This window comes from Panthera onca, chromosome D2, assembly GCF_046562875.1.
Source record: "Panthera onca isolate mPanOnc1 chromosome D2, mPanOnc1 haplotype 2, whole genome shotgun sequence".
Lineage (NCBI taxonomy): Eukaryota > Metazoa > Chordata > Mammalia > Carnivora > Felidae > Panthera > Panthera onca.
Window position 1 is genome coordinate 6,739,078 of NC_138349.1, and position 23,854 is coordinate 6,762,931.

Genomic DNA, 23,854 nt, shown 5'->3' on the forward strand with positions numbered 1-23,854 from the left:
CACCTGAGGGTAAGGAGAATGGGAAATCGTGGGGCACGCGGCTCAAGGATTGTTTTGAGAGAGGCTGTGTACATTTAAGTATGGAGTGCGAACCTAATTTACACAACAAAGTGATAACAAGGTCCACGTGTGTAAATGGATCTTTTAAAAGATACTGTAGATACCGTAAAATAGTTTCTCTGCCTTCTAGACGCGGTAAGACAAAAGGAAAAACACAGCACTACTCAGTTAAAATTACGGGAGTCCTAAATTTAGAGAAGAGGGCTATCCAAGAGAAATGTAATGGAAGCCAGCCACATAGGAAATTTTAAATTTCTAGTGCCTAAATTATAAAAAATAAAATCTGGGGAAATTAATGTTAATGTATTTGTTCCACTGCACAAGACATGATCATTTCAACATGCGACGTGTACACACAACATGCGGAATTCAATGTGTATTTTACACTTAAGACACATCCCAATTCAGATGAAGCACATTTTCAGTGCTCAGCAGCCACATGTGGTTACGGGCTGCCGTAATGGGGCAGTTCAGACTATGCGTTAGCAGCTTTAATGTGTAGGCAACAATTCTCTATCAGAATGCTAGGCTGTTTTTCAAGAACACGTAAATGTTAATCTTACTTGAGGATGTCTGCTTTTGTCCAACAACTTAACACAATTAAGAAGCAATGTTCTAATAGTCCCGTAGTGTTTCTTATTTTGATTCTTCTTCATCATCATGTTGCAAGCAACCCTAGAAAAATATTTGTATCATTTCACACCCATTCCTCATTCTCTGCGAGACTCAAGTATAAGCATACTCCTCCTACCTTCTAATAGTATACGAAATACAAGAAACCATTACCGTATCTTTTGAATATGGCATTCATCCCCTACAAGTGGACAGCGACAGAGTCTGTATACATATATACATACTTCGTCTCTTAACCCACAAAAACCGAAAGGGTATTTAAGAGATTTAACCTAGATAGTGTGGCCATACATCTTAAAATTTAATTCAGTTTACTTCTCCAAGCACTCACTTATATAAGAGAATAGCCACCGGCATTGTGAACGGATTTTGGTACTTGTCTTCAGTTTCTTCACAAAGAGTAGTGAGATCGTAGAGCTTCACTATATCACTCCCACTTGCTGAAAAGGAAAACAAACCTCAGTTTACTGGAGTCGCTCAATCATTATTGGTCATTCAAGAATTCGTTTACCTTTAAACAGCCAATAGGTATGTCCTTCTTTGGTACAGTTAGATTTCAGAAACGATAAAATATTCTGTGCAATGTCTTTTATGACCTTCGTAGAGAAGTTCGAGTTTTCCAAATTGGGAATCTCTTCTGTTTTTATCATTTCATACTTCTGCAAAACACAGAATACATTTTCAGGAAAACACCTAGGCGGCAACACTTCTCTTACTAAAAAGGAACCAAATGCATAGATCCTGCAGTCAGAGATCTCTGCGGCCTGGAAGAGTTTCAAGCGCTGCTTCTCAGTCTTTTTATGGCTCCAGCGTCCTGAAGGAAATGGGACCCACCTGTCGGCAATGCCGTCGCTTGCCGCAGGAGTGAGTCTCAAGCGAGAATCACCACCAATTTAGAACCACAGATTTAGGCGGGATCCTATTCCGGTCCTCACGTGCAGCAGCTCATAGCACACCCTTTCTTCTCTCTACCTAGTGGTTTTCACCTGGGAGGGTGGTAGACAAGGCGGACTTCACCCAGCAAGCTCTTCCCCCCCAGACACTGGACTCCCCTGGACAGTCTCCTCGGTAGACCGTCCTCTTCCCTGAGGCCACAGACTCTACCCCTCTGCAGACAGGGAGACAGGGCTGGGAGGCGGCAGTGAGAGCGCAGGCTGCGTGGACACGACTACCACGACTTTTAGAGGATCTCCATGTTTCTAGCTTCTCTTCTGTTCACACTTCCCTAAATGCCTCTCACCACACTTTAAGAAACTCCAAAGCCATTGGAAAATAAGACCAACAGTCTCCCAAGGTTGGTTTTCATCCCTCTCGTTCACCTAAAGCCCCAAGTTGTAACTTCCTTCCTTAAGATGCTCTTCTCCTGGATTGTATACCGTGCTACTGGGGATCTCGTTCCCTCTGAATGCCCCCTTCCCTCTCACCCACATGGGGAAAGGCTCCAACACTGGAGGTGAAGATTCCCATGGTGATGAAGTTCAACAGTATCCAAGCAGATGGCGCCTCAGATTCTCTTTCTAGCCCCACCTTCTCTAAAGCCTGCAACTTCAAAATGCTCACGGGCATTTCGATGCTTTCTTCAAGCAGAACACACGATCGCAGAGAGACCCCCTTCCTCACCTAAACCAATTCAGTGTCCCATCTCAGGCAAGGATACCACCATTACTCCAGTCCCCAGGCTCTGGGATTCCCTCTGACGCACCTCCCCCTCCTGCCCCAGCCTCTCCTTAAAGGCTGCCATTTAGGATAATGGTACAGTGTTTCCCAACCCAGGGTGCAGATCAGAATCATATACAACCTTGCTTTCCTTTTTTTTTTTTTAACGTTTATTCATTTTTGAGAGAGAGAGAGAGAGAGACAGAGCATGAGCAGGGAAGGGGCAGAGAGAGGGAGACACAGAATCTGAAGCAGGCTCCAGGCTCCAAGCTGTCAGCATAGAGCCCGAGGCAGGGCTCGAACTCACAAACTGTGAGATCATGACCTAAGCCAAAGTCAGACGCTGAACCGACTAGGCCACCCAGGCGCCCCCTTTCTTTTCCTTTCTTTGACAGATACACAGATCCCACCTATCCCGATACACTAAGGGACCCAAGCAAGTGTGTTAACAGGCCCCTGGGTTGGAGCACAATGGTTAAAAGGATGGCCTCAGCCAGACACAGGTTCAAATACTGGCACCACCACTTACTAGCAACGTGGCCCTGGGCGACTCATTTGAGCGCCCTGATCCTCAAGTCTCCCTCTTCATCAAGAGGGAATAATGGTATTTGAGCACCGAAGATCAAATGAGCAATGCAGGTAAAGCATTTAACAAGGTATCTGGAACAAAACAAGTACTCAGTAAATGCTGGCCATTCTTGTTGTCACTTCTTAGTATTCCCTCTGTAGTAGAAGTCCATCCTGCTGCTCGCGATAACGCGAGGCTCCCCAGTCTTGTCTCCAAGTCCTCTGTGTCTGTTTCTCGTGCCTTCTCCAAATTATGATTCCAACACAACGAATTTCACCTCCCAGACACAAAGCCTTCACAGATTCCAGATTATTAAGTGAACCGAGCCCACACTTCTTAACTCAGAATCCGGGACTCTCCGTCATTTGACCCCAGCTTTTCTAATCTATTCGCCATTCTGCTACGTGAATCCTGTGTCCCCCAGCTGTATTTATCATCAATCCCTTCATTTACTTACACCTTACATTAGTCTTTTAGAACATTCATCTCTTGTTTTCCGAGACGCTATCGTTCAAGACCCAGTTGAGAGGCCACTTCTTCCAGGAAGTCTTTCTTTTAGACCAAAACAGAAGTGATCTCACCTTCCCCGATCACCCAGACTTCTGTGTGTGTACTGCACTTCGAACACATAATCGATGGTCTCCTATCTTTTTCTTTGCACCCTGCTATTTCCCATTAGTATTTTACCTTTCTGGGTAGTGGTTTTCCCCCAACATTTGCAATGGGGATAAAGTGCCTCATAATACCACCAGCTCCATAACAATCTGCTATATAAGCAATTGATTTTACACGCTATTGCTGGAGTCTTTCCTTAAAACTCCACGTATACGGAGTAGATAGCTGTTCAGTGTACAAATATCTCCACTGTACAGACACTTTTAGGTAATTAACTACTATGAGTGCCTGGCGTTAACATCAGAGATCTAGGATTACAAATGTAGGTTTCCACGTATTATGACCTTCCCACAAATTACCTGTAAAATTATACTCCTGTAATGTCTGGAATTCTGTTATCACCCAAATGTGAAAACGCTCATTCATTTATTTACAGCCATCTTCCTTGCTGAAAAGACAGCCTGGCATTTAAGGGCCTCGGGAAATTTGGCGAGGTACTCTCCACACCCATTTGCATTTGAGAGAAAATTAGAAAAGTCACACTGTGTCTTACTTACCTGTACAATTCCATTTACATGGAAACACATCACAAGCTCTGGTACGTTGCAGATCAAGTTGTCCAACCAATAGTCAATTCCAGTTAGCACATTAATCGGCTTGTTGTTGTCCCTAGAAATGCACAATTCCGATTATTCAGTTTGAGATGTTCCATAACAAAACCATCGGAGACTGACTTCCACCACTTCTCCCCAGATGAAAAATGCCACATACGCTTTCTTTTCTGATGAGACACACACATGTAGCTCACGTGGCGTATTAACATCTTTCCATAAGCTTCGCTTGAGTTTCTAACAGGAATCCGTACAAGTTTTCATTAAGAGTAGAAGTAAATACGATAGCAGAGGACTGTGAGCCTACAGCATGCTCCTCATACAACCTGAGGTGAAAGACTAACCACCCGTGTGTAATAATGCCCAAGTTATAATTCACACTGGCCGAAATATCTCCGGAGTACTAACTCAAGTGTTCACAATCAGTTAGTAGGAAGCTGGTAAACTATCCCCCTAACTAATGATAGCCTATTCTTACAAGTTATACATTCAGACAGAAGACTAAGCCTGTGCAACAGATCTCCAACTCCACTCATTAAGGACTGGAATGAAAACCCAGCTACAGGGCTTTCAGCATTTGCTGATGATAGCACCCCTCTTCCTTACCGTGCCCATCTCAATTCATGGGGCCCAGGAGGAAGGTAAAAAACCCAGAGAAAGGTGATAATGCCCAAAGAGATTTAGTGAAAGCAGATGAAACACAGACTCTAAAGGAATATCCTTTTGGTTTACCTGAGACGTAGGCTGACTGCTGGGTATCTGCCTCCTCCAAATATAGGCATGTTGGAGCCAACTAACATGTGTATATCTTCAAATGTCCATAAGATGTTCCGGACGAAATCGTTTTTAAGACCCTTTGATTTAAAACAAAATGGGAAAGACTATTACATAGTAAACAAGAGATCCATAATTTCCCCCCATGAGTCACAGAAAGACTCGAAAAAGATAAAGAAGACAAAGTAAATTAAAGTCACAGAGCTAGAAGATCACAGAATGTTTAGAAAGCAATTTTCAGGATCGAGTGGATTTTTCCCCCTACAAATTCCAATTCAGACCAGTTTTTAAATGGCAAAGTAGACTGGGGATTAGGTGTCTCGATTCGGACACCATGGAAAGCATACCTGACTGTTCTCCCCGTCATTGAATAAAGTAGTCAGGTTTTGTTCTTTGGGTGCTGAGGCCACATGCCCCACTATGTATGAGGGTTCAAGAGGCTCACTTCCCTGTGAAAAGTGCAAGGATAGGAGTGACTCCGCTGCCATCATTTCTTACAAACGGCCTAAAGAGTATTACCTAAACATTCAAAACATAAACCTCAAATCTATTTTTGTGAATTAAAGCTACTACAAATCATTAACTCTCACCACTGGGTGGCTTGCTTCAGCTCTTAAGTATTACAGCTATTCTAATAAGCCAATCACACTTAGATCTCAAATAAAGATTAAAGATTGTTTGCAGCTTTCAAAGGTTTAACATTTTTCTCTTTTTTGGATAAATTTGAATACCACTGCTCTTTCAGCCCACCCCATCTCTACTGAATTTAAAATATTTAAGAAACCTCAGCCATATGGGACGCCTGGGTGGCTCAGTTGGTTAAGCATCTGACTTCGGCTCAGGTCATAAGCTCATGGTTTGTGAATTCGAGTCCTGTGTCAGGTTTGGTGCCGACAGCTCGGAGCCTAAAGCCTGCTTTGGATTCTGGGTCTTCCTCTCTTTCTGCCCCACCCTTGCTCTCACTCTGTCTCTCGAAAGTAAACAAATGTTAAAAAAAAATTAAAAAAAAAAAAAAAAAAACACCCTCAGCCATATATATATATATATATATATATATTCTTTTTCTTTTTCTTTTTTTTAAGTAATCTTTCCACCCAACATGGGGATTGAACTTACAACCCCGTGATGAAGAGTTGCATGCTCTACTGACTGAGCCAGCCAGGCGACCCTCAGCCGTATTATCCTGGAGACATCGTCATCAGAACAGCCTCTAGTTTTGCTGTCTAATGTGTGCTTCACAGAATACGAGTCCCTAGGATACTCGGTGAAGAACTTCCAGAGGATGCTTTGAAGCCTGCCGCTCACTACGGGCTTGACTTTGGAGAATACCAATGCCTATTATGTAAAAAAAAGCCTCTAAGAGATTCTGTAGTAGAAAAATCAACTTCCCCTCTATAAAACCCAATGTTCTCAAACTTCTTTAATCTCTGAATACGTTTTATTCTTAATACAATCTGTGGAATATGTTCTTAAAAAAAAAAAAAAAAATTTGAGGCAGAGGAACCTTTGGCAACTCGGTCCACCGCTCAAATTTCAACCACTGGGGACAACTGCCTCAAGCATTACCGTCAATGCCGCCACAGATCCCAAGATCGGAAAGCTTACGTGCCACGTGCACGGCTTGTTCTAGGAATTTACCTCCTGACCTACGTGTGTGCTCATCGGCTCAGCACCTGCCCGGGAAGTGCGTATACTCGACTACAAGCGCAGTGAGGTTGGGGTGGGGTGGGAGCGGGGGAGAACCTCCACTGCTTTTGCTGTGTCTTGTAATCTCTTTCAAGAGTCCCGAAAGAAGTTCAAAACTTTTTTGTTTATCCAGACAAGTTACCAACCTCTGGACCAAATCCCCAAATTGTACTCGTCAGGTGGTAGCGTTAGCGGGAGTCCGGGCTCTGGGTTCTAACGTTCTCAATCAAAGTTTGGCTCCAAGGCCACCCAGACACCTATTTAGCTCCATCCTTGCTTAACACGGGCCTCAAACTAGCAAGGTTCGTTCTGGGAACAAGAACTCACAAACAAAAATCTCTAAATTTGAAATTCAGGCAGTGTAATATTGTATCAAATGCTCTGTCAAAGAATATCTTTACGGCAGGCTGGCAGTGCTCAGGACCGTGCCGTTGCCAGGATAATCGGATAACCCTACTGCTCCCAGGGCCCTTCTAAACACGCGTGGAGCACACGGAGGCCGTGTGGGGTGCTGCCGCAAGGTTGAAGTCAGAAGTTCAGGGTTTAGATCCTCACTCAGATTTCACCAGCTGTGACCGCGGGCGAACATCCTCTTGCACAAACTTTGGTTTACTTCTTTGTAAGACGGTACCATCAACGCTTAATACACACAAAGCTCCAAGGATGGAAAAAATGTGCACGTACACACGGCACAGAGCACGCGGCGTAAAAGGCATTAAGCAGATGCCGGTTCGCTTCCTCCACACACAAGTCTGTAGATTCTCAAAAGCTTCCCTGACTTTTCACAGTGAGCCTTAAACAAGGGAAGGACAGAATGAGGAGGCTGGGAGACGAGCAGATGGGTGGCAGGTTAGGTATTTCCGTTACGTGGTCTTTTTGTAACGTGTGGGGTTTGAAGTCAAGGGACATTCGATGAGTTTTTAAAAACTCTGTCCGTGTGATACAGTCACATACAAGAAAGTGCATAAACGAAATCCGATGGCAGAAGCACTAACTCTCAGACAAAATACCCATGCAATCATTACCCAGGTCAGAACATGGGACCCTGCCGGCACGAAGCACCCAGCCCCTTCTCATGTACACAACACCCTCACCTCCTGGAGGTCAGCACCATGTGAACTTGCACGGTAATGATTTCCTTCCTTTTCATTATAGCTTGCCTGCCTTTGGAAAAAACTTAAATACGTTACATAGCTTAATTAGCTTTCTCCATCTTAAAACCTACTAAAACTCACATCAAGTTAAATCTATTTGCCTCCTGTACCCTATAGTTTGGGAGGATAGCACCAATCTGGACAAATAACGTTCAATACCTGACAGTATAGAACAAGAGAAAAAACACAATTGACCACGTTAAAAATCCCACTTTATCTTCTTCAACCTTGTCAGTACATTTTCCTAAAAACAGACATGCACAATTTACATCTCTGCAGTTACCTTATTCTTTGATAAGACACGGTAAAAAAAGACTAAACAAGAAGTAAGAAGAATCCCAGAAAATAAGACACAAAACACTCTACTCTCTCTTCCTTCTAAAAGCTTTACAACGTTAACGCAGGTTAAGTCTCAGGAACTTCCTCCAGGAAATCCTAAGGGCAGTTTGACGCTTAACAATCTACAAGTTAAGATAAGAAGGTCAGTATTCACTTACAAACAGTCCTGTGAGTCTCAATATTTGACAGGCATTTATTATAAATCTGAAGTTTAAGATATACCAGATTACATACTACTCTTAGGACTTCCAGGAGATAATTGGTGCTGATAAACATACTGGTAAGCTACTTTAAATGCTGGTAAAAATTTTGAAATCTTTTGAATTAAAAAATTTGATCTAGCCATTCATAGTATTTTTTGTAGATTCTGTTTTGAGAGTCTAAAAAAGGTATTTTTCCTAATTAACTTTAGGCCATAAACTAGAGCATTTTTTTTTTTTTTTTACTCCCATTCATCTATTTTTATTAACAAGATCACCGGTTTTGTCTTCTTAAATGAGTTTACTGAATTAACATCTAAGGACTAACTAACCTGACTGGAAGCACTGGGATCCTCAGAGACTGAAGAAGGCATTTCAAAGGGGGCGGGCCAGGAAGCCCCATCGGAGTCAGTGGCCTGATCTGAACTGGACGGTCCCTGCTGTTCCGCAGCAGAGGGGACGGGCTGAGCAGCTCCATCGCCATTGATACTGGCCAGTCGGAAAGAAAAGTATCGCACTGTTACTAAAGTTAACCTCACGGAACGGTCTACCAGCTTTTAAAACCCAAAGTCCACGATCAAGTATAAATCCCGTTACAAAAAGGAAAACAAGACATTGCAAGGTCAACAACACCCCAGTTGCAAAAGTTCAATTATTACTTTTACGAGCTTAAAATTAAATTTCGGATCAGTTTCCCCTTCCTTAAGGGAAATGCAAACAAGTCGCCAAGTACCTGTAATATAAAAACTTGGAAAGAATAGCCTTCTGATACCAGTGCTCTTTGCTCTTCTTCTTCCTCTGCCACTTCTGATCGATAAGTCTCTGATAAAACTCCTTCAGCCACGTCCAGTCACCGGTCTGAGTGACAAGAGAAAACGAGAAATACAGCAAACCTGTAGTCAAAACAACTTGTCACCCGCTACTCTTTTACAGGAAATACTCTATTTTTTGAATGCTACTTCCTAAACACATACTCAAACACTATCTTTCTAGACTCAACGTCCATCACCTCTTTTGGGAAATCTGTCTTTCTCTTCTCTGTGAGCCAGGCTAAGACAAGCGATTCTTCTTTGTAACACGTTCCTCGGTACCTGGAATAAGCCCTGGTGTGTATGCCACACTGAAATTATCTGTGTATGTGTCTGCAACACCAAAACTCTAAGCTGCCAGCAAACGACCACTGTGATTTACTGTCACGTCCCGAGAGCTTGACCAGCGGCAAGCATACACGTACAGACTGAACGGCCAACAGTCCGAGTACAGAAACGGACCGCAAGCCTTGAGAAACTGAAACATTGCTATTACGCTTTACATAAAAAGTATCCACCATCAACACATGGGGGGTTTGGAAATAGGCATTTATCAAGGTACAGTTTGAGAAGCTCTGCTTTCAGCAAACCAATTAATTCCAATAACTATGTCTTCATTGGAAGAACTTCTAACCTTTTTCACATTTCCTGGCAGTCGTGTTTCATGAGAATCTCTTCAATGGAGACATCAAAGGATCTTTCAAAAATTTTAACTATTCCCTTAAATTTCCATTTTTTTCACAACTTTCTTCACTGGGTTCCTCCCTTTTCCTTGCAAGATTCCTGGCTGTTGGTTACCAGGAAGTTTCTTCTTCGTTCACTCTCTTTTCTATTTTTTTCTTTAGTAAAGCTTCTTTACATTCTGTGCAACATCTTACTTCTTAGCTGCCGAAGTGCTGGACTGCGTGCCCACCCAAGCCTTTCTTTGGATTAAAATAATGCTTTAATGGTTGTTTTTCCACAAAAAAGTATTACCTGAGACGATCTCATAAAGAGCTCTTGGATATCTAACTCGTCTAATAAGAGAGTCCTTCCGATGCGATGTACGGCCATGCTCACATGGGATTTGCTGTAGGGAATCTTCAGGAGCTTTTTTATGTTCTTTGAAAAATTAAGAGAAGACATAGTTTAAGAAAAAGACCTTATTAGTGTGACTTGAGCTCTTTCAAATCTTCATGGTTTGAAAGCATAATAAACTTCATTCCCCTAAGGTTATACAAACTGTACTGGACACGAAGAGCTAAATACAAACATACAGAAGACAGAGCTTTACAAACACAATCACCTACACTTTACCAGTCATGCTACGTTAATGTAAATGACAAAGATTTAATTTTTACACAAAAGAATTCCCTAAAGTTAAGGGTGTAGGTCACACTTTCGCAAGGACCTAGGCTTTCAGCATATCAAATAAAACCGCCCAACTAAGGAGTGGGAGATTCTAAGTACCATTTTTAATTCTCAATTGGTAACATTATATAAATCATCCCAAACACTATAATCACCTATACTTGCTACTATAAAAATACAACCACCAATATCACTATATTGCCACTGCCAGTGTTTTGGGCGCTGCTCCTTCCTTTCTGAAAGGAGAGGTGGCCGAGCATGACTTTATTAACAAAAGAGATATTCGATAATCAGATAACTGTACCTTATTTCACCAGTAATTTTTCAAGGCTACGGAACACAGCATGCTACAAATCCCGGGCATAAACACCCCAACTACAGTCCCCAATAAAGACACTTACTTCAGAGTCAGAAACGACGTCCACATCATTTCCCACAGAATCAATAAAGTCGTACGCCATTCCAAAGCTAATGGGGGGAACAAAGGCCACAACCGTCATGCCCATGACGACATAAGTAGGAGTTTACAATACAGTATTTCATCACTCCCAGGATACACATTTTCCACATTTTACCATCTCTGAAATCAGTCTGCCTACAGCCATTAGAGTGGAGTAGCCTTTCCTTCTTAGTGGTACACAGAACAATGATATGACTTAAGAATCACATCTTAGATTTGATAGAATATAGTAATAATTGTTAGAAGCAATAGGAAACATCTAGAAAAAAATTAATTTTTTTTTTTGTAATTACAAATCCCCAAAAAACCTCCAAGCAAAAACACTTTAAGATACTATTCTTTTTCAGGTGGGGAGATAAGAAAAATATAAACAGAAACATTTATCAGGATTTTAGTCTCTAGGATTGTGTTGCTAGGGATATACAATCAAAACTACTTTTTCAAAACAACAACAACACACAAAAAAAAACAGAACCTGACACTAATTCAGCCAGAAGAAGAAAAGAAAAAAAATGTTGTGTCAGGTACCACGTGAGGCACATCGATAATCTCTAAGTCTGAACAGCAGCTGAGGTCGCCACATTTCAGTTAGTAAGCGGCAGAGGTTCAGAATACTTACCTAGGACCACCTCATTTCACATGCTGATGATTTACCATGCAGGCTGGGCAAGTACTTAACCTCTCTAAGCTTCAGTTTTTCCATTTAAAAATCAGTTAACAGAACCTAACTCAAAGGGCTGTTTTGAGAATTAAAAGAGATAAACATATAAAGTACTCAACGCACTGTTTGCACACAATCGATGTAACTAAAATTTAAATCACTTCATAATATTTAATTGTGTTGACATATAATTTATTAAGTCGTTCTCCTAGAGGAAGGTATTTGGACTACTCCCAACTTTTTGCTAGTATAAATAATGCTGCAACATTTTGCAAACATAACTTTTACCTTCTGAGGCATTAGGATGATTTCTAAACTACTAACTCATTAGGTTTTCTTTTTTCTTTTTCTTTTTTTTTTTTTTTGAGAGAGAGAGAGAGAGAGAGAGAGAGAGAGAGACTGAGACTGAAATCCAGAAGGGGGAAGGACAAAAGGGGGCGGGGGAGGGAGACAGGATCTTACACTCCCCTGGGCTGGGTGTGGAGCCAGAGCTCAATCCCATTAACCAGGGAATCATAACCTGAGCCAAAATCAGGAAGTCAGATTCTTAACTGACCGAGCCACCCAGGCGCCCCAGAACTCATTAGGTATTAATGCATTTATGGCTCTTGCTGTATGTTATATGGACATATTTTAGGTTCAATCACAGAGAGGAAAAATAAGAGAATCCTACACATTAAATAGTCTACATGTTAGTAGAGGTTTCTCTGTAAGAATCCAGGCCACTCTCTCCCTTAAATACCATCAGCAGAATTTCCAGCAACTGACTCAGCAAGTGTCAGAGTGTAGGTCACCCAACATGCTGGCTTTCTACGTCAGGCTTTTTCAGACCAAATAATCCAGCACCATTTAATGAAAACTCCCCAGGACAGATTAGGTAGTGTTAAGGGTTTTCCTCCTCAGGTGCCACCCCTGATGCTTGGTATCCACACAGTCAAAAGGTAGGCAGATTGGCTAAAAATAAAACGGCTGATTGAATTTTAGTGGCTAAAACGGAGATCTGTTCAGAACATGATGCAGACCCGAAAGAAGTATTCGCAACTGATATGTTCAGACTGGAACATAAGCTCTCTAGGAGGGGGAAGAGGACTTTGAAAGTCAAATACAACCTTTTCCTAAAGGGAAATCTCACCAAGATGACGAGCATTACAAATTAAACTGAAAAAGCAAATATTAGAGTTGGGGGGGAGGGGGGCGGTGCTGCTGGGAGACAGGTAAAAACGCCACTGATTAATATTTACCTTGAAAATGGCTTGCTTTTCTTACTATTGCCAAGAATGGTAGTTCCTGCCGGCCCTAGTTTGGCACTCTCTCGCAACCAGTTGGCAGGTGGGAGTTTCAAGTCTGTTTTCTCTTCAAGGCGTGCAAATGCTGTTCGAGGAGGGGCAGAAGAGTATTTCACCACAGCTCGGCTCTTCACTTCATTGCCTCCAAGAAATAAAGCTGATCCCTAATTAACACATTGGACGAAACTTTAATGACACTACTAGGAATTTAAAATGCCACCTTTAAAAAAAAGAAAAAGAAATCCCACCACGTCAGGCTTCACAAGACTATGTGCTACATGTTTCTAATGGCAAGAAACGCAAGCATTTACTTAGCTGTTTTTCACATAATTTCAAAGAAAAACAAAAGTCAATGAGTATAATGTTTACGGTTATCAGCTAAGACAGTGGTCAAGCAGGAACCAAGGAAGAGTCAATAGCGTTACAGTAATGAAATGTGAGATCTGATAAAATCTCTGCTCATTATTCAAGATGTATTACTTTCACTTGAATATCATTTAGAAAGTAGCTTGTTACACGGTATCTGGGGCTTTTTTGTTTTCATTTTTTTTAGGTAAGCTCTACGCCCAACGCGGGGCTTGAACTCAGGATCCAGAGATCAAGAGTCAAATGCTCTACCAACTGAGCCAGCCAGGCATCCCTGGGGCTTTGTTTGTTTGTTTTCAAGCAAACGTTTGGTAACTGAGTCGTCAGTTCATTACACACACTCTCTCAACCTTTAACTTCATAGGAAGGCGCTGGGGTTCCTCAACACTCTTCACTCGCACACCCCCAAGCAAGCTCAGTGTCCGATTTCACTAACCTTTCACGCGCTCCCTTTTCGGCCCGGCAGACACTCTGCAACCCTTCCAGGATTATCTCCTTCCCATGTCGGCGAGCTCCCCCCAGCCCCCGGCACCCTCTCTTTACCCTCCAGCTTTGCATGACTGTGTCACATTCTGGAACCACGTATTTACGGGTTCGCTCCTTGAGAGCGGAGACCGTCTCTAACTCACTTCTCGGTTACAACCGAGTGGAAAGCCAGAACTGCTTGTGATAGGAGTAACTTGCCCGCAAAGACCCGAATACCTGACGACAGACACGCGGGCTTCCACTCCGTTTGGGGGACTGCCCGGGAGGCGCGGAGAAGGCACCCGAAGCCGCCGGGAACCGTGACATCCCTCCCCGGCGAAGCGGGCCCGAAGCCCCCGGAGCCCGGCAGGTCCCGCCCCAGGGCGGACTCACCTGTGCTGAAGGTTCCTCGGATTCTCCCTGGGACAGGAGGCTGAGCCCTCCCCGAGCAGCGGCCCCGGCCGGCGGCGACTCGGCCCCAGCCTCCTTGGAGTCCCCCATCACCTCGGCCCAGAGTAGGCGAGGCAAAACGGGACCCGAGGAGCCGCGGCAGCAACCGGGCCCAGCGGCGCGGTGCCACGGCAGAGCCAGCGCCAGAGACGCCCCGCTCACTGCACTTCCGGTTCCTGACCGGAAGGAGGTGCGGTGACGCGTCCAAATCTCGCGAGCTTTATGCCAGCGGCCCGGCTCCGCCTTCTCCAGTGGCAGCCACCTTTGCGGCAGGGGCGGGAGCTGTAGTGCGCCTGCGCTTGTCGGAGCCTCTTCAGGAGACCACTTCTCGCGGTATCTGATTCTCAGGCTCCACCCCTTGCACGCTTTTCATCTTTGTTGGCCAACAGTTCTCGGGACGTGGGCATTGGGATGTCAGTTTCGCCGAGGTCGTCCTTGCGTGGGCGGGGAGATGAGGGTGGCCGTTTAACTCCGGCTCCCGTGAGATAAAGTGGCCAAGTGTTAGCACTCCCGCCTTTCCAGCCGTCAGTGACCCCTCAGCTTACAAACTGGCTGACAGCCCCAGGGAAGGAGAGCAGGTGCCCAGGCGAGGGGCAGACAGGCCCAGTGAGGGAGAGACCCGGTGCCCAGGTGAGGGGCTCGGCGTCCTGCCCCAGCATCACAATGCCGGTGTGAGTGCAGCCCCAAGTGTAGCAGCGGCGGGGCTCCGTGGGGAGGACGACCCTCCGCCTTTGCTAAAGGGATGCATTTCAAAGGCGATGGCACCTCACCAGTGTTTTGCAAGGTCCCTCGTTTGCCTAGTGACTCGTGGAGCATCTGCGGAATGCACGCTATTTGTCAGGCCCCAGGGAGCTAGCAAAGGGCGTTCTGGGGTGATCCAAGGTTTTCTCCAGCGTTAACGTGCATAGGAAACAACTTGGGGTTCTTGTGGACACGCAGGTTCTGATTCAATAGGTCTGGGATGGGCCTGAGATTCTGCATTTCTAACGGACTAACAGGAGACGATGCCAATGCTTTGAGTAGCAAGGAGGTAGAGAAATAGCTAGGGCCCTGTGAAAAGTTGGGAGATGCTAGGCTCTTTTACGCTCAAACTCCGCATCTAATGTCCTATCAAGCGTAGTTAAATGCGGCCACATCCTTCGTAATTGCTGTAAGATACTGGAAGCTTTTTGAAAAATTAATTTCACCTGCTGGTTATTTGGCTCTCTTAACTTGTAGCTTACATTAGGCTCTGATAACCCGTTATGTGCATATTCACACGTCCTTGACTGAGGAAGCTCCACTTACAAACTGTTTTCAAATGTAAGAAAACATTCTTACAAATTATATTTAACAATGAATTAGATGTTATAGTACATTTTGTAGGCACTTCAACATGTATTGATTTGGCTATCGTTTTTTGTATTTGTAGTCCTATTTTGCAGGGTAATATGTTGTTATTTGTTACAGTAAAAAAATTGGACACAATTGGGGCGCCTGGGTGGCTCAGTTAAGCGTCCGACTTCGGCTCAGGTCATGATCTCGCAGTTCATGAGTTGGAGCCGTGCATCAGGCTCTGTGCTAACAGCTCAGAGCCTGGAACCTGCCTCAGATTCCGTGTCTCCCTGTCTCTCTGCCCCTCTCCCACTCATGCTATCTCGCTCTCTCAAAAATAAAAACATTAAAAAATTAAAATTTTTTTAATTGGATGCAATTTAACTTATCTAGCATTAGGAAGATTGGTGACTCTTTTGGTATATAATACCACTAACTTATGCTTAACTATTCTTTTTCAGGAATGTTCAAGAACATGTAAATTGTGCACGATATGGTAAATGATAACATTTTAAAAAGCAAATATGCATTATGATCCTAATTTTTAAAACATGTCTTTTTCTGTGTGTCCATAAACACATGTCTGAGAGATCAGATGAAGAGATTTAAAATTTATTCTTTAAAGTTTTATTTTCCAATTTTCTTTCTGAGTATGCATTATTTTATAAAATACCATTTTTATTAAGCTTTTAAACACATTTAGAGTTTAGCTTCCAGTAATCTTTAAATTCTGTATAATCTTTAAGTCTGTCTAATTCTTCGTAAGAAGGGATTTTTCTGAGGCAGCAGCAATTCTTTTTTCAGGACTCAAATATATTGTAGTCTTCTTGAGAAGTAGGTTCCTGAACCCTTGGTGATGTTGCTTAGTAGAAAAATGTGCTGGAAATGGCCTATGAAAAGGTAGAGAGGAATGATACAGAGAAACCCAGAAATTCGGCATAGAGAGGTCAGCTGCCAAAAGGGTCCTGGGAGCAGAAGGGGTCTTCAGGCCGTGAGGGGACCAGTGACTTTCAGCACCGTTTGTGGAGTGAAACTGGAGGAGGGACTGGATTTCCTGAGGCCCCTCCCAGGGTTAGAACCAGCCAGAAGTGGGCAGTCAGGGAGGGGGGGGACTCCTCAGGGCAGGAGAAATGGGGCCACGTGAGTTACAGAAGGTGGATCCGTTCTTCCAGCTCTGAGTGCTTGTTAATTGCTTTCTTTCCTCTGTTCAGACATCTTTAAGTGATCTGTGTGTGCGTTTGTGTTACTGTTTCTGATGTAAGTGATTGAAATTTAATGTTGTGGGTGACATGGATCATTACTTCCAGAATTTCACACTTTAAGAAGCTTATCTATATTTGGTTTTGTATTGTATCAGTGTCAGCCTTCCTCCTCCTTCCCTATCCCCCAGCTCCCAGCCCAGCTCGGGGTGCACTTCATCATCTGTGGATTGCTCTGCCTTGTCCGTATCAGTTCTTGTAACCAATCAGCACTCTCAGGTGTTTACTTGGCTCCCCAGTACCCGATGCTTTCACCACTTAGCAAGTGTTTGTTGAATGAATGAACCTCTTACAGTTGTTCAACAAGCTGTTCCAGAAGCCTGTGTTTACTGGTGCTTTTCCTCCTCTTAGAATACCTTTCCCTTCCTCACTTGGCTTATTCCTCAAGACTCATCTCAGGTATCATCCCTAAGAAGTCTCTCCTGACACCTCCTGCCTCCTGTGAGCTCCTCGGGGGCTAGTGTCCCATCTGATCATCTGTTCTTACCAACACCAGGCATAGCACCAGCACACTAAACTGTTTTCGCTTTTAGGCCACAGAGGTTACAATAACTAGTATGACAGGCTTTTAAAATGCTTATCAGAGTGTTTGAGACATTGAAATAATGTTGTTGGCTCCAGTTTTATCTTTTTTAATCTGCAAGATCAAAGCTACAAATGTTTAATGAAGTGTCTCCAAACTATTGCTGCGTCAGCCATTAATTGTTAAAGTTCATATTCACACGCAGTCTGTTCCATTCTAAGACAAATTTCAATTTGTAGGTTAGGCTGCACTTAAAATATCCTCCCAGCACACATGATGACTTCAGAGAAACGCCAATCATAAATTTGCTTAGTGACTCACGGCACACAGTATTTTCCAAAGCAAAATTAGAAATCTTGCCAGAAACGTTTACAGTTCTCTGTATGGCCGATGTGCCTAGGGCCCTCGGAGTTCCACCTGCAGAGAGGAGAACATACAGAGACCACTTCAATTTGCCACAGTCCCTCCATGACCCAGTGTCTTCCACCTACCCGCCCTCGCTCGTTTACTTTGCTTGCTGGACCTTGGAAGGCCCTGGGTTACTGACTCCTGGTCCTGGACTCTCAGAGCTGGAAGACAGATTTGAGATTATCTGAGGCCACCCCATCCCTCTGCAGATGTGAGCAGCGCAGTCTGGACAGGAGAATGGAATTGACTTGTTGCACATCAGACCAAGCCAGTTTAACAGCAAAGGCAGGATGAGTCTCCGACTCCCATGCGAACTTAGAGAAAGTTGAATTGCAGTCTCGGGCCCCTGGACCTTTAATTTGTCTCAGAATCTCCAGAGGAAATTGTGAAACGTCTCCGGCCATCTCCAGATTCAAAATCCATATTCTAGTCTAGTGCCAAGAATCTGCATTTTCAGCACGATTATAGTCTCTTGACCCCCAGGGCCTAGGACCACAGACACCCTGCTGGGGCACAGGAAGAACTGGTACGCCTTTAATCTGAAAGTAAGGGCAAAATTAAGCCTTGCTGATAGTGAATATGCAGATTGACACAGGCAGCCTTCCTTGGGCCACGTATCAGTCAGGTAAGATTGGGTCCTGCAGCCAAAACCAATGATCCCCAAGCGTAGTGACTTACAAGCAGGGTTCCCAAGCGACATGCAGGATGCTAAGTTACATGTGAATTTCAGGTAAACTGTGAAAACATTTTTAAGGGTAAGAATGTCCCAAATGTTTAGTGGGAGTGTGGCCCGTGCAGTTTGAGACCTCCTTGCACTAATCCACGTGACGTTTAGTCTTCGAGAGACCACCTCGACCCGGGGCATTGCCAGTTGAATAGTGCTACAGCATGACAAAACAAGGCCATTAGGAGAATCTTTTCAGAATTCTGTGATGAGGGGTGATCTCGAAAATCTCACGTACCAAACACAGTTCACAGATCACCTTGCAACACTTAGAAGAATTGTCAAGGGGCGCCTGGGTGGCTCAGTCGGTTGAGCGTCGGACTCCGGCTCAGGTCGTGATCTCGCGGTCCGTGAGTTCAAGGCCCACGTCGGGCTCTGTGCCGACAGCTGGGAGCCTGTTTCGGATTCTGTGTCTCCCTCTCTCTCTGACCCTCCACCGCTCATTCTCTGTCTCAAAAAAATAAATAAACGTTAAGAAAAAAAGATTAAAGAAAAAAAGAATTGTCGAGCTTAAAGAATGAGTTACAATATTTTATAAAAAGTGTCCCACATTTCCTCACCTTTTCTGTGATGGCACATAGCTGTCATTAGGATATTTTCGGAGAAAATTTCACAAAAATAAACAGACTTCATCTATTCCTCCGAGATAAAGGTGGTGTCTGAACAGCGAGTGAGAAAAGTCATTGGTTTAAAAAAAAAAAAAAAAAAAAAAAACCTTAGCATTTTTGAAAATAAATGTTTACAAATCTTTCCAACATTATGTGATTTTGTTGCTAAAACTGACCTATACTGTGTATAAAAAAACTCATTTCCACACAGTCAACTTGAGAGCTGAAATTTCTCACCTCCTTTAAAACTCTTCCAAATGGAGTTTGTTTTAAATTTATTGAGGGGGGTGCCTGGGTGGCTCAGTCGACTTCAGCTCAGGTCACAATCTCGTGGTTCACAAGGTACAGCCCTGCGTCCGGCTCTGTGCTGACAGCTTAGAGCCTGGAGCCTGCTTCAGATTCTGTCTCCCTCTCCCTGCCCCTTCCCCGCTGACTCTCTCTCTTTCCCTCCCTCTCTCTCCCTCTCTAAAAAATAGACGCTAAACATTTTTTTGAAAAGGAAACAAGTGTATTGAGGACTTCTAAGGAGGACAGTGGTTTGGATCTGTTCTACCTAAGGCGGTGTAGGACAGAAGGGAGACAGCAGAGCAGACATCATACAGAGACCGCAAGCCTGCCCTGCACACCCCGAAGGCTTGTGAAAACCCTATCCATGTGGTAATTGTTTTCTTCAATACCACTCATTGGCATTCTTAGAATGCCCAGACTGACCTCTTTGTCAGCCACCAACTGATTTGTTTACCCCAAACATGTGCCCGCAAAGTTCACTATTCCCAGCTGCCAGCAGGTGTCTTCCTCTCTGCTTTCACTTATGCATCGTGTTTTAAATTTTGCTCCTTGACAACAGTCTGTTGACCTTTCTTCCTCACCTAGGGGTAAACAAATCGCATGCAAAACAACTAACTTAATAGATCTGAATTATTCCTTGACACCATGTAATTGGTTTGCAAGAGACTGATGGACCCAAAGAAGTTGGAAGTGTAACCAAATTTTAGCTACAATGTTTGCATCGTCTATGGCTACAAGTGAAACGAGCAGTTGTACTTGGTAAGCTCTGAAACCATGTGATTCCTCCTATTTACTTGCCTTTTGAGGTATTTTAAGTAACGGCAGCCATTCCAACTGAGTTTTAAAATAAACTGAACTTAGAAGGACACTTCAGGTTGTTGTCACGAAGTTTTCCAGCAAGAGGCACAAAAATAAAATCGTGTGACCACTTTACTCTCGTTTAAAGAATATCAGTGGAACAGAACCAGTTTGAAGTCAACACGTAAAACACAAATATTTTAAACATTGTTTTCTACTTTTGTGTTTTCATGTTAATGTGCTACTGTGACTGGGACATTTACAAGTAAGTAAATACACAGACATTGAGGCTGCACGTCCAGAACATTTTTTGAACCAATAATAATGTGTGATAAGAAAGTTTATAGACAGCTGTTTTTAGAAAGACTGTTTTGGCACACCATGGTACCAAACACCACTTGCCAGCTATTCTTTAAGTCAAGAATAGTTATCAAGTTAATGATCTATGCAGTATTTTCCTTTACGCTCTAACAAGAGTAGAAGAATTTTAAAGTATAAGACAATGCAAACTTTGATGTGCAATTTACCAGCATAATATAGCAAGACCCTCTTGGTTAAAACTACACGATACCTTATTTAATTTAGGTGATAATTATTTAAGTGCTGTTCTGTAGACTAATAACATTTAGGCAAATTGTTTGAAACTCTTTGGAAACCATTTTGATGGCACTTGAAGGAGTTGGTTTTCTAGATACCGGAAGAACTCAAATTCTTTCGTAAGCTATTAGTTTTGACTTTCAGAATACAATGCAAGTGATTGTAGGGGCAGGTTGTCTCTGCTAGGTATTACCTTCACAGCAAGAACGCTCTTAGTCTTTGTGAGTTTTATCCTCCGAAGCTGATCGTCGCCCTAAATGAACCCTAGAAACAGTTTCAAAGTCACTAAACATCTGCTGTTCAGGCAACTCGGTGGCCGGAGCCCAAGTGGTGGTCCCCGCTGTGCACGTACCCTCGGCTAAGCGTGAGAAGGAAGGAATTCTCAAATGAATCTTCAAATCAATCCCTCAATCAGGCTCTGCCTGTGGGTCCCCCTCTCTGCCTTTCTAGTTAAGGTCTTGGCCTTTGCAGACCCTAATGAATCGCTGAGCTATTAAGCATTTACAAGGAGCCTTCCAGTGGAGACAACAGAAGGAAGGCATCACTTAGTGCCAAAGTGTCAGATGTCAAAGCCGCCGACGGGACAGACATTTTTACTAAACATTTCTGTATTTGTCTTCGCATGGGCATTTTACTTTCTCGGTGTCGCGCAGTCACAAGGCACCCAGTAATAGAATCCACTGCGTGTAAAGGTCGGGCTGAATGATAAACCACTGGATGAACCATGGGTGTTAGCCACATATGACAATTTTTTTTACATATTTATTTACATTTTTCCTCTCTAGGAAATGAAGCCAGAATCCACAGATGTCATTATCCATCTACATACATCTGTTTACTACCCAGAAGGCAAGGATATTGCATTTTAAAAGGGTCTGGACTTTTGTTCTTATCACAAATGACTTGAGTGGCTCTGACCATTCACGTTTACCCGGAGTGAAAGTGCCAGTGAAAGCTTTGCTTCCTGGAGAGCTTTGAGATTCTGGTACAAAAGGCATTTTATAAGCACAAAGTGGAAAAGCATCATTTATATTCATTTGCTGCTGTGGCATTTCTCTCTGGAATCTTCCTCTTGTCTGTCAACATTGTACAAAAAGACTGGCCTCATCTACATTACAAATATCATTCTTTTAATGGTCTGCAAGTAGGAAAGAGACAGCACAAGAAGGGAGGGGGCGGAGAAACTTGAGGTCTCCTGTTGGAAGATCTAGGCTTGTTTATCCCTAAAACTGGGTGGACGTCACCAGTGTGGATGCTGTGAATTGTTTCGGAAAGACTGGGGTATGGAAGTACTACGATGCTTTGTGTGCGATGAATGTTTATATGCGATTGCGGTGACTCATGGGAGGATCGCAGCCACAGGGAAAATCCTCAGAGGGGTCATTTAGAATGGAACCAATCTTTCTGGGCAGAGGGTGATCTGCATTGGCCTCCACCTGCCACAGGAAGGCTTCCGGAGCGGAGACATTTCCACTGAGATGTCTCCTGGGACCTGTGGCAAATCCTTCCTCACAGGGGACTCTACTTGGTGCGATTTAAGAAACATCAAGGACTTTATGTCCCAGAAGAGCTCAGTGTGCGGCTTATCACACACATGGGTTAGGGTTTGCCAACCGGGTTAGTTAAGTTGAGCCCAGCTCTGAGGGGCCCCCGTTGTCACCCGGGGAATGTTCTAGAACATGGGACATTACTCAAGAGGCAGGGCCTGGGATGGTGTTACTTGGGTCAAAGGTCTGAGCGTGAAGACCATGTAAATGAGTGGAGGCGAGTGTAGATTCGGGGGGACAAGAGCTTGGAGGACAGACGCGCAGCCACAGCGAAGGATGATACCCGGAGGAAGAGAGACCTGTATCCCAATCCTGTCTCTCATACCTGTGCCTGGGGCCTCCTCTGGGTCTGCAAGCCAGCTGCTGCTGCTTTTCCTCCTTTGCCTTCTCCTTCAGATCTTTCCATCACAAAAATTTCAAAGATACACCTAAGTAGAGAGAATGGGAAGGCGAACCCCTTTTCACCCATCATCATCACCCGCCTTGAACAGTTGTCAACACACATCCCGTCTGCCTCCTGCCCCCGACCCTCCCCTGCCTCCAATTATTATTGAAATTGGTTCATTCTTAACTTAATTTTTATTTTTTTTTTATTTAATTTTTATTTAGAATCCATTTTTAATTTAATCTTCCCTGTTGGCATTTTTCTGGCCGTTTTCTCCCGTCCGTCACTGTCTTAAGTCAGTCTGTTGAGTTGGCTCTGAAAAGACACATTTCTCAAGAGAACCCTGAGCAGTTCTGAAAGAAACGCTGGGGTTGATCAAACAAGGCATGCTTCGTTAATTTCAGACACTCACTGAGTCCTAGGTACAGTGCTGGGCTGAAGACAGTAAGGCAACAGGGGCCTCTGATCTAGTTCTGGGGAGAGGATAGGGCCGTAGCAAGTACTTAGGAGTCGCAGGCAAAAATGTGAGCCCTGAAAAAGGAGAAGTTCCCAGGTGTGGTAGAACTTCCAGGATATGATCATTCCACTTGGCTGGGAGGGGTGAGGGTGGAGGGTGGTCAGGAAGGGCTCTGGAGCCTGAGGCGCTCGGGGGGATTTGGAAGGTTGGGCAGAGCGTGGGATGGTGAAGGAAAAATGCTTGCCAAAGGGTGGAGGCGGGAGCAGCCGAGGCGAGGGGGCAGGGACAGGAGTGTCACCCCACTGACAGGTACGCACGGTGCAAGGGACTTGGTGGGAGGGGTGGGGCATGGGAAGGGAGGTGATTAGTTCTTCCTAGGTTATTAACTAAACCATTCTTCTTTTTTAATGTTTTTAATTATTTTTGAGAGGGAGAGTGTGAGCAGGGAGGGACAGAGAGAGAGGGGGACAGAGGATCTGAAGCAGGCCCTGTGCTGACAGCAGGGCACTTGAACTCACGAACCCGTGAGACCGGGACCCTTGCCTAAGTCGGACACTCAGCCGACTGAGCCACCCAGACGCCCCCAGGAGACACATTTTTTAAACCTAGAAATGAAGCTTGTATGTGACTCTGTGCTTCATCCAATGTCAGATAAGCCACAGTCCTTTCCCACCGAGTTCTGAGAAGATAGGGGTTTTGCCTCTGCAATTAATAACGTGGGCAGAAAATTCCTACTGTTTCCTCCATGTGAAGGATAGCAAAGAAGATGGTGAGCTTTGGTGAAATGTTCACATTTTGTAAAT

At 44.0% G+C, this 23,854-nt stretch overlaps 1 protein-coding gene across 8 annotated transcripts in view; it reads right to left on the bottom strand.

Annotated features, from left to right (window-relative positions):
- The window catches only part of EDRF1 (erythroid differentiation regulatory factor 1), a 46,252-nt gene extending 31,509 nt beyond the window's left edge, over positions 1-14,743 (bottom strand). For 2 of the 8 annotated variants that reach the window (XM_078434940.2, XM_081790439.1), the window contains exons 1-13: positions 14,087-14,742; positions 12,818-13,026; positions 10,857-10,923; positions 10,081-10,206; positions 9,030-9,154; positions 8,629-8,785; positions 6,034-6,252; positions 5,265-5,366; positions 4,876-4,997; positions 4,090-4,201; positions 1,205-1,352; positions 1,025-1,133; positions 624-735 (exon numbers count right to left, since the gene is read on the bottom strand). In XM_078434940.2, the coding sequence (XP_078291066.1) occupies positions 624-735; positions 1,025-1,133; positions 1,205-1,352; positions 4,090-4,201; positions 4,876-4,997; positions 5,265-5,366; positions 6,034-6,252; positions 8,629-8,785; positions 9,030-9,154; positions 10,081-10,206; positions 10,857-10,923; positions 12,818-13,026; positions 14,087-14,194 (1,716 nt within the window). In that variant the 5' untranslated portion in view covers positions 14,195-14,742. Of the gene's footprint in view, positions 1-623; positions 736-1,024; positions 1,134-1,204; positions 1,353-4,089; positions 4,202-4,875; positions 4,998-5,264; positions 5,367-6,033; positions 6,253-8,628; positions 8,786-9,029; positions 9,155-10,080; positions 10,207-10,856; positions 10,924-12,817; positions 13,027-14,086 lie in introns of all 8 variants that reach the window. The other 6 variants (XM_078434941.2, XM_060641212.3, XM_078434942.2 and 3 more) reach the window with 6 other exon arrangements.
- Positions 14,744-23,854: the final 9,111 nt, after the last annotated feature.